This window comes from Sturnus vulgaris, chromosome Z, assembly GCF_052056855.1.
Source record: "Sturnus vulgaris isolate bStuVul1 chromosome Z, bStuVul1.hap1, whole genome shotgun sequence".
NCBI classification, from domain to species: Eukaryota; Metazoa; Chordata; class Aves; order Passeriformes; family Sturnidae; genus Sturnus; species Sturnus vulgaris.
Window position 1 is genome coordinate 16696259 of NC_142283.1, and position 10438 is coordinate 16706696.

At 42.1% G+C, this 10438-nt stretch overlaps 1 protein-coding gene across 1 annotated transcript; it reads left to right on the forward strand.

Annotated features, from left to right (window-relative positions):
* The first annotated feature begins 2914 nt into the window (after nt 1–2914).
* TUSC1 (tumor suppressor candidate 1) lies at nt 2915–4156 on the forward strand. The gene has a single exon (XM_014884077.2). The coding sequence runs from the start codon at nt 2915–2917 to the stop codon at nt 3476–3478; it is 564 nt and encodes a 187-aa protein (XP_014739563.2). The 3' UTR covers nt 3479–4156.
* The last annotated feature ends 6282 nt before the right edge of the window (nt 4157–10438 follow it).

Below are 10438 nucleotides of genomic sequence, written 5' to 3' on the forward strand. Positions count from 1 at the left end.
TACTGCATCCAGCTCTGGGGTCCTCAGCACAAGACAAATATGGTCCTTTTGGTGTGGACCCAGAAGAGGGCCACAACAATGATCAAAGGCCTGAATCTCCTGTGAGGAAAGGCTGAGAGAGATGAAGTTGTTCAGCCTGGAAAAGAAGGCTCCAGGGAGACTTTATCTTGAACTTCCAATACTTAATGAAGGCTTAAAGAAAGATGGGGACAAACTATTTAGTAGGGTCTATAGTGCTAGGACAAAGGGTAATTGCTTTAAACTGAAAGAGGGTAGATTAAGACCAGACATAAAAAAGAAATTTTTTACAGTAATAGTGGTGACACATTGAAACAGGTCATCTGGAGAGCTGGTGGATGACTCACACCTGGAATCATTCAAAGTCAGGTTGGGCAAGGCTCTGAGCAGCTTAATATGGAAGAAGTTGTCCCTTCATATTGTAGGGATTTAGACTAATGACTTTTAAAGATCTTTCCCAACCCAAATAATTCTATTACTCTGTAACTTAAGAGGAAAAAAAAAAAAGAAAAAAGGCACCAAAAAAGTTTAAGTGAACTGAAATTAGGGCTTTTGGTCTATCTTCCACTGAAGCTAAAAGAGAATATTCCCCTCAATATTTACACAAGCAGCACTGTTTGAATTCCCTTCACATCAAACGTATAGATTCAGTGGCAAGGGAATGACAGGCACAAAGAGATGCTGTTTTCCTTGTGAGGTGTTATTCTAGAGTCATTTTCCTGTGCAGGCTGGACAGGGCTCAGTATTAATGCCAGCTGATAGTCTACAAGCACTGTCACTTTCTCTTATCTACAGAGACCTGGTATCATTAAGTAAACACAGGGCTTTAATTTCTCTGGTTACTTCTCAATTTTCACTTTCCCCCTTAACGCTTTCTAGTGTGATCCTATCTCACAATGAAAGCTTTTCTACGTCGATTTATTATCTTTCCCTGATCCCTACTTTCTGTCACTGTCTTTAACCTACAAGCATCAAATTGTGTTTAAACATTGTCCAAGGAATCTGAAACTATCAATCCTTATGCAGCTATATATGAATGTATTTTCCAGTATAAAATACACATGAAAAAACCTAAAATACATGAATAAACAAAATTGAGACCCAGGATACAACATTCCCTGCAAGACCTGAGGAAGTCAGATCAAAGTGAAGATGCCGTTAATGATGACTGTAATTTAATTTACTGGTCATCAAAAGCTCAAGCTCTGTGTTACACTCTCCACTATTTCTCTGAAGTGCAAAGTCCTGGTTCACTTCCACACGCATGGAGGAGTTTCAGTGCTATTTTGGATTCAGTCTGTAGTTCAGAATGAAGTTTTTTGAGTGAGTATATCCATAGATTTACAAAGCAGCAACATTAAGAGGCGATTCATAAACAGGTACTAACATGTTTCTTTCAATGCAAAACAGGTTCAGTCCCATATCACGTAGAACTTCCATAACACCCCAGTCAATATCTCCTTAGAAAATTTCTTAGTACAGGAAATACTTGTTCATTTCTGTTGATTAGCAGTCATAGAAAAAGTACAGTAAAACTAAGATTATTTCTGTTCTGCAGTGCTTTGCTGTTTATTTTCTAAATGTTTTAAATAAACAGCTATCATTTAGAGCAGAAAAGGCTCGGAAAATAATTATGACAATTACCGTCACACCTTGTTTGCCCAACTTCAAATTTAGGGTCCATATTCGACTCAACTAGTAATTAACCAAACATTGAATCATAAAGCAAATCATGGTGCTCATCAGAAATAGTTTACAACCTGAAGAGTAAAATATACATAGAAGCCCAGAGGGATATATGTGTACCATCATGGAAATCCCAAAATGAGTGCTTATCTGCACCAACATGTGTGGTTATGTAATGGGGGACAGAGAGAAATTGAAGGGACTTTCAGAGGATTTACTGCCTCCATTATACATTGCAAAATGCCATCAATATAGAGTTCTCACATCCTATTTCTTTTCTACTGAATATTAAACAACCTTGTTACTTTAAGGGAAATCATCTATGAGCTGTCAGAACTAGTCACATATTATGCATTCTTCGATTCTACGTCTTACTCCTTAAATCCCAACAACCTGGCAACACTAGGTTATAATGAGCTACATTTTTACGCCCAGGTTGTCATTTAACAAGTGCTGCTGAGCCAACATTACCCTTCCTTTGTGCCGCAGCCACCGCTTTAAGTAATGGTAAGAACACTGGAGGACTGTGCAACCACATCTGACACTTAAACCTCTCCTTGTGCGGCAGAGAACGGCCTGGGCTGTCATGTTCCACAGCAGCCCAGGCCTTTCCGTCCAGCTGTGCCCACCTCTGGGGTCCCCAACACAACAATGACCTTGACCTGCTGTAACAAGTCCAGAGGAGCACCCCTCCCAGATTGCGCGAGTTAGGGCTGCTCAGCCTGGAAGAGAGAAAGCTCCAGGCAGACCTTACAGCTCCCTGCAAAGGTGCTTTACAAGGGGGTGGGAGGGGCTTCTCACGAGGGCACGTAGCGACAAGGGAAGGTGAAAAGGCCTTAAGCTGCACACGAGAGCAGGTCTATCCCAGACCCGAGCACAAAACTCTTTATTGCGAGGCACTGTCACAGGTCGCTCGCAGCCCCGGCAGCGCTCAAGGACAGGCGGGCCGGGCTCTGACCGGCCCCGGCCCTGGGCGGGCTCTGAGGGCCGCTCCAGGCCGGGCCGTGGCTGCGCCCGGGGCACGCGCGGGAGCTCGGCGCCCCTCCCGCCCCCTGCCGGCCGCCCGCGCTCACCGCCGCGGCACGCGCTGGGGCCGCCCCGCCCGGCCCCGCCCCCGCGGGCTCAGGCCCCGCCTCGATTTGCATAGACCGGGAGCCCTCGCTCGGCTCGCGGCGGCTGCGGGCGGGCGGCGGCGGCGGGCGCGGCACGGATGAGGCGCATGCGCGCGGTGGGCGGGCGCTGGGGCAGCGGCGCGGTACGGGGGGGCCGGGCGGCGCTCGGTGCCGCCGCCGGGCGCGGCGGGGCCGCGGAGCCGGCCGAGACGGGCGGCGGGCGGCAGGGCTGGCGGGGCGAATCGCGGGGCTCGCCGCAGCAGCTGGCGGAGCGGTACGCGGACTTGGCGGCCAGCCACAGCGAGGCGCTGCGACAGCGGGAGGAGCGCGAGTGGCACAACGCGCGGCTGCGCCAGGAGAACGCGCGGCTGCGGCTGGAGAATCGCCGCCTGCGCCGCGAGAACCGCTGCCTCTTCCGACAGGCCCTGCTGGGGCCCGGCCCCGATAAGCCCCCCGCCGACCCGGGTGAGGAGGCGGAGGCCCTGCGCGCCCAGCTGGGGCGGCTGCAGGAGAAGCATCGCCGGGCCTTGCGGCACCTGCGGCGCTGCCGGGCCGCCAGCGGGCCCGAGGCCTCCGGAGCCGAAGACGGGGAGTTGGACGAGCTGCTGCTGGACGAGGACGAGCAGCCGCTAGATAAGAAGAGCCTGGTGCCGGCCGTGTAGGCCACCCGGTGCAGGGGGCGGCGCCGGCCGGCGCTGCGGGCCCTCCCCGCCGCCGCTGGGCGCCACTGGCGCCTCCCCTTTCTGCTCCCGGTTCTGACCCCCGTACAGCACGGGCCTTCTCCTCAGCTCCCTCCATGGAAACGGGCCCTTCCACGGAAAGGGTGGGGGAGCAGTTTAGGTTTGTTAATCCTTCTCCCAGATGTGTACCCGAGAGGTACTGACCGTGATCGAGGGGAGCCAGGTTCATGTGAGAAGCTAAGGTTTGGAACACGAGAGGAATCTCTCAAAGCGGCTGTTGTGGAGAAGAAAACCGCGGTGAGCAGAACGCCTGTATCTTCTGTCATCCCACAGCATGGAACTGTGGTTCCTCTGGAACTGTGGATCGGTCACCTTTTTTGTCTTGAGTTAGTGACCGTCGTTTAGGCTTCAAGAGCCGTGGAGACGTACTTCTTAGCAGTTGGTGTATCTTAGGAGGAGGAGTGGAGGAAGCTTGAAAGCTTTTGTCAGCACTCCAGTAAAAGTTGGTGATAATTTGAACTATGAATTACCTTGGACACTTACTGCAGAACACTTTGTATTTTTAATGATTACCTTCGTTCACCCTCACACGAATACTGATTTGAATTTCATATTTTCACACAAAACTGCAGTTAATAAATAAACATACCATGCACCAAATGGTTGTCTGAAGTGTGAATTTTTAACGGACTTTTTGAAATTGTAGGTGATGCGCCCTACAGGACATTGCACTGCGTCTTCTCAAAACCCAAAGAATTGGGCTTTTTTATTATTGTAGCTTCTTAATTGTTTACTGTTTGAAAGGAAATTGGTTATTCTTCAGACCTAGAAAAAATTGCTAGAAAATTTGCTGGTTGAAAGAAACCTTTTTAAAGAACTGAGATAGAGATTGGTCTTGTAATGTTTCTTTTTTTTAATGTCATTTAAAAGCTGGCTCATTCTTTCAGGCTTGAAATTGGTTTCTTAAAGCTTTAAAAGCCAAAGTGTCTCAGTTCAAGTTGCAACTAATGTGAAGGGGTTGAAATTCCATTATTTTTTTTAAGTGTCTTTGAGAATATGACTTCTGAAAAGAGCCATTTCATCACATAAATGTCAACCCTCTAATCATAAATGCCTGTAGTGCTTGTTAAGTGTGTGGATCTGCAGCTTCAAGTGTGTTCTCAAAATGGAAAAACAATTTGGCACAGTGCATTCAATATCTCCTTAATGAAAAAGTGTGGGTGGTAATGTCTGGCTTTGGTGTTTGTTTTATAAACTTAAGTATGCGCAAAAATACTTGCTAAATGCTCAAGAACTGCTGTATCTGCAATGCCATCAGGATTGTCTTGCTTTAATAGCAGTTTCCAGTAAAGTATGAATACCCAAGCAATGAAAATAATGTGTCAAAATAGGACAATAGGATTTCAGACATCCCTTTCAAAAGTTGCAGGTGTTGGCGCATACAAAACAGTAGAGATCCTGAATTTTCCTAATAGGATGTGCAGTTCTTTTTAACTGAACTTCTGTGACACTTGCATTAAGAGGACTATATTTGCAGGAGGACTAAGTTCTCTGGAAGCTTCTATAAAGGATTCTTTACTTTTATATATGTCTTGACAGGTGAATTATGAAACAAGCCTGTAGATTACAGAGGAGGAAAAGTATTTCAGTAAGATTCAAATTAATATAAAAAGTCAGAGAAAAGATTTAGAGTATTTCCTCAAATTACTGCTTCCGCATGAACTGCAGTAAATAATCCCTTGATTCAGCCAAGCTGCAAAAATTTCATTTAACTAGTTGTCTGATCTGGTTATTGTGAGTTTGGTTTTGAGATCAAAATCCACATTTAGCAAAGGCCTTTAGTGAGATGGTGCAAAAAGTAATATTTCATTATAGCTTGCAGGCATTCCTTCATGGATGGAAGGAGTCACGTGTGATCCTTGTCTACAGGAAGTTACATATAGTGAGACATACAGGAGAAGTAAATATCCTTTAGGCTATAACTGGTTGGGCATCCTGTCTGGATTTGTCTATGCAACGAGTTCTAACAGTTAGTGGCTTAATACCACAGGCATGTTCAGCCTAAACCCTAAAAGTTGATGGTTGGTAGAAATCACAGTTTGGAATTGCCTGACACACTACAGCATCTATACATCTGAAGTGCTGGGGGAGATAGTACTACATTTGAGTAAAGAGCTTTTACCTTACTCTACTGTTGGTTAAGGTCTGTTTTATTTTCTAGTGTTCTGCTTTGTGTCTAATAAGCTGTCAAATCTTGAAGATCCAGACTTCACTTCTTACTCCCAAATTTTATCTTTAATTCTCTTTATCACCTTCTGGAATAGGATAGGTATTTGTCCTTTTTGGTTTTTTAGGTTTAGTTGTTGCAGTAGTGTCTCCAGGTTTCAGTGTCTTTCAGTGTCTTGAGTCTTTCTTCCTCTGGCCTGAGTGAGTACAGCTTCAATGGATTTGGAAGAGAGTGCATTATAGAACAAAATTGGTACAATATACCAAAAAAACAGAACCCAGAACTATGCCATTTTGTTGTCCTTTTGTTTTATAATTTCAGTTCTTTGCTTCACAATAATTTCAGCTGATCATTTTCAAAACTCAAATTTCAAAATCATGGGGTTTTTTCATGGTTTTGAGTCTAGGTTTTAGGTACCAATCTCTTTGCATAGTTATGTGAAAAAAGGGAAATAAACCATTTTTATTTTGCTAACAGCAAATTTATGAATACATTTAAATTCTTCCTGTTTAAAATGTTTTGCTTATAATTAACTTCTACGTACTATTGTGTTTTACACTGAATTAGAGTTTTATATGGGAGTGATTTTTATATAGGTAGGGGTTTTTTTAGAGAATGGGTTGAATTCAGGTTTAGATTTGGGGTTTGGGTGTTTTGATTGTTTTGATTTGGAGGTATTGTTTGTTTCTTTCCCCACATAAATACATAGAAACATAAGAACATATAAAATACGTATTAGGCAATAATATCTTTCCATTACTTTGCAGTGTTTAAAGTATTAATACATGCTCTATTAGCTTTTTTTGATGTATATAAATTCAGAGAGGCAAGCAGAAGCAAAAACGTTCTAGCCTTTCACTTCATTGCTAACAATTTTCTTTTACTCCTTAAGGAAGTATTCAGTCTTAGCTGTAGATTTTTCCTTACCCTTCTGTCCTGTGCATCATGTTAAGAAATTATAATGAAATACGAATTTTTAAAAAGTTACCTGTATGGAAGCTATATTAAAAATGCATTTAAATCTTCTGGGGCCATGTGTGAATTTCATGACAATTGCTTTTAAACATGCATGTGTACAGAATGGCTCAGTGTCATTGCCATATTTTATATACATTCTATTGCTCCTTTGAGACCTAATTTAAGTTTCATTAAATATTGCACTCTGAAGGAGTCCTTTGTCCATTGTGCTCATCTCCTTGAATATGCTAAGGTCTTACAGTGCTGTAGCTGCCCATAGAGAATAATGAAATAAATTAAATGTCTTTGTATGATAAACTAACACCATTCAGAATAGTTTAATTTGGCTACTTTCCTACTAAGGCAATCATCTGTTACTCTAACATTTCCATCTATCTCTCTGTGTTCAGTATCTCCCTTTGTGTTTGTTCAGCTCAGTAAAAAGATTTGCATGATGTATAGAAAGCCGCTGTTCCAAAGGTGCAACTCATTTAAAGCAGTGGTTTATAACTGGATTTTAGTGTTCACAAATCAGTAAGATCTTTCCTGTGTATTTTTAAGTGATAACTGGTATCTACATTGTAATAATGGGAAGTTTAGGTGTAGCTGCCCTTGAAACATTTTGTAAAATACCCAAATTGCATTTACTGCCATATCACTCCCAAAAAACCCTCCTCTATATCATTCAGAGAATAATAGCAGCATCTGATTAAAAATCTCATTTTAAAAAAGCTTACAACCAGTATTATTTCATGACTTTCAAGGCCAGTTGTTTGTTCTTTATACTGCCAAGAGTCTTTGTTCAGTCAGAACGTAGTTGTAGCAGAAAAGAAGATCAAAGGCATTACATTTAGAGGACATAAAAAGGCTGATTTAAATATAGCTGTATAGGAGAGGGACTATGTTATAAATCTGGGAAGATGGCAAATTGGTTGAATAATCCAGAAAAAGAGAACATTTTCAGAGGTGGAATTACTGTGGAAAGATGTGACCATTGAACAACAGCTAGTGGAATTATATTCATTTCTATTGATAAATATATTTATTGAATAAAAATATGGAATGCAAATTTGGATAAAGTAAAAGATTTACAGTGAGGAAAAATTCTACTGTGTCATGGACCGGCATGCCTTTGAAGTGAGGGCAAGCTTTGGAAAGCTGCTCTACAAACAATCCTTCGCCCCTGCTGAGATTATTAGCAGTGGTGCTCATTAAGGTTAATTTATTTCATGTGGAAATTTGTGAGGTCCAGAAGCCTGAGCATCTCCATTGTGTAACTGCTGCAGAATTTTCAATGACCTCAGGTGCTTCCAATAGTTGTTTGCAATTTATCAGATTAGTACAACTCTTTAAGCACCCTGTGCAGTGTTGGTTCATAACAGAGGAATGAGCTACAATCAGCCAGCAGCATCCAGGTGCCATGCTTTGACAAACTCACTTCTAAGCGCCTGACCCAGCCTAATCCTGACTAGTGTGTAAGTGCTCGAGGCATACCCAGAGGTGAGGTGGTTGCAAAGAGATGACTGCCTATAGGAATTGCATGGGCTAGAGAAATACCTGTGTTTGTTCATGAATTGTAAATGCTTAGCTCTGTCTGGCTTTTTTCTTCCTTATTAAGTTTGCAATAGTTTTCCTTTGCCATGGTCAGAATCACGTTTCTGTGGGAAGCATTTCAGGTTGAAGATAGTCAAACCATTCTGCTTAGCTATAGAAAGACTTAATGCCAGCTGAGGCTTTTATGACCTATAATTTTGAATTTTATTATTACTTTTCCTTCAGAAGTGATGGATTTTTATTTTATTTTAATTATAAAAAATCTTGCTTTTACACTTTGAAGGAGTTTTGCTGCACTGCATTGGTGAGGAAGAAATGTGTCAGGGTGGATGCTGTAAAATAATTTAAAATCAGAGCAGTGTACTTGAAATATTTTCCCAAAGACTTTGAAAGTCCATAAGATGCAAAAAAAAAGCAGAAGTTTTCAAAGAAATCTCATGGAAGATTTTGGTTTTCTTTGGGTTTAATTTTTTAGTGATGTAAGAGCTATCATTTTAGCAAAGGTTAAATATTGTATTACTTTGCATGATAAGCATGAGTAACTGGATCTACTATAGGGCTCAGGCACATAAAATCTAAAATAAGGCAATGAAAACCACCACTGATGCTCAGAAATTTAAATAAAAGTTTTTTATTATCTCAAGCAGGCCTAGAATGCTGTCTTCCTGTCAGAGAAATGTTTTGCCTGTTTTACTTTTTAAGTCTCTGATTATTGTGAAAGAATCAGCTGCAAAACCAGTGTAAAAGTCAAATTTGACCCTGTGACCCTGAGCCTTGTATTCCAGTGCTGAAAAGGGCACTAACGTTTGGAGGAGTGTGCATGAAAACCTGCTTATCTCCTATGGATATGCATAGGTGTGCTTGGCTAAATTTTAATAGTCTTTGTCTTGGAGGACATGCAGACAGGGAACCAAGAAGAAGGCTTCAGGTGTCAGTCAGTGTTGTTGCTGGCCTTGTCTTGGTACCAGAGAAGTTTTTGTATTCTGCCTGATAGAGTTTTATTTCAGCTTTTAGCTGAAGATGCTTTTGTGCTGTCAGTAGATGTTTGTCTGTCTCCTCAGTAGCTGCTGCTCAGGGCAAAATAAATAATCTTGCAAGATCTGTCTCCAGCCACTTAAGAGACTGTAAGAGTGGCTAGAAAAAGACTGAATATATCTGGTTAAAGAACAGATGGGAGCATTGCTGAAAGAAGCCCTTGTTGCACTGAAGATTTCCATGTCAATTATGCTAAGAAAAATGCTAGACTCCACAAAAATGGTAGAGGAAAAACCGTTGCAGTGTAGCAGCAAAGTTGCATGCACACTCTTCCTTTCCTAAGGAAAAGCTCATAAGGACTGAGATAATTGCATCTGGCAGTGTAGCCCCAAAAATTACACACGTCTCCACTCAGTCCTTATGTGAATCCTTGGGTGAGACATAGGGCAGAAAATATAATCTTACAAGTCTGCTTCTCCAGTGGTTTTAGGTTGGGTTAGTATTTACTAACTTTTTATGTATTTTTTGTGCCTTTTATGAGCTATCTGTAAGCAGTGTTTCCATTCCATGCCAATAAATTATCAAGGCTTTGTTTCCTGGCCTAAGCATCCTGAGAAAGTGCACGCAAGTGTATGGTGAGGTTTCTGACCCAGTAGCAAAGGTGCCATTCTTACTGCTCTTCAGCATTTTTTCTTTTATTTGTTACCCTACCCAGAGCCTTACCCCCCTGTACCACACAGCACCATCTTGATTTTTCTATTGCAGACCTCTAGAGCAGATTCCATGCACCATGGAATGCTCTGTTTTCGTGTGGATTGGCACAAAGAGTATTTTCAGCTGCATTCAGGACTGCTTTTGAAGCTAAATTAATGCCTGTTCTCAGATGCAGGGAACCAGTGGATGCACACAACACTCAAACTACAATCACATGATTTTTATTTCTGTACTTTATACATTAAATTTTACCAAGAGCCAGAAGTTTTATCTTTCTGTATGCCAAGCAGCACTGTAATCTTGGAGAAACTGAGTATATCATTGTGTGAACTGATGCTTACTGCCAAATAGGATTGGAAGTCTTTATGTTTCCCCAATGTGTTAAGCTATTCTGAGCAGCTCGCTCCGTACCAATTCACAAAGCAGTTCTCAGACATTAGACACAATGTAAAATATAGGCAAGCTGCTGTTTTATTAAGAAAACACAGCTGAAGAGTCTCACACAACAACTTAAA

Coding starts and splice junctions, on each gene's coding strand:
- TUSC1 (XM_014884077.2), top strand. CDS start 2,915: ATGAGGCGCATGCGCGCGGTGGGCGGGCGCTGGGGCAGCGGCGCGGTA.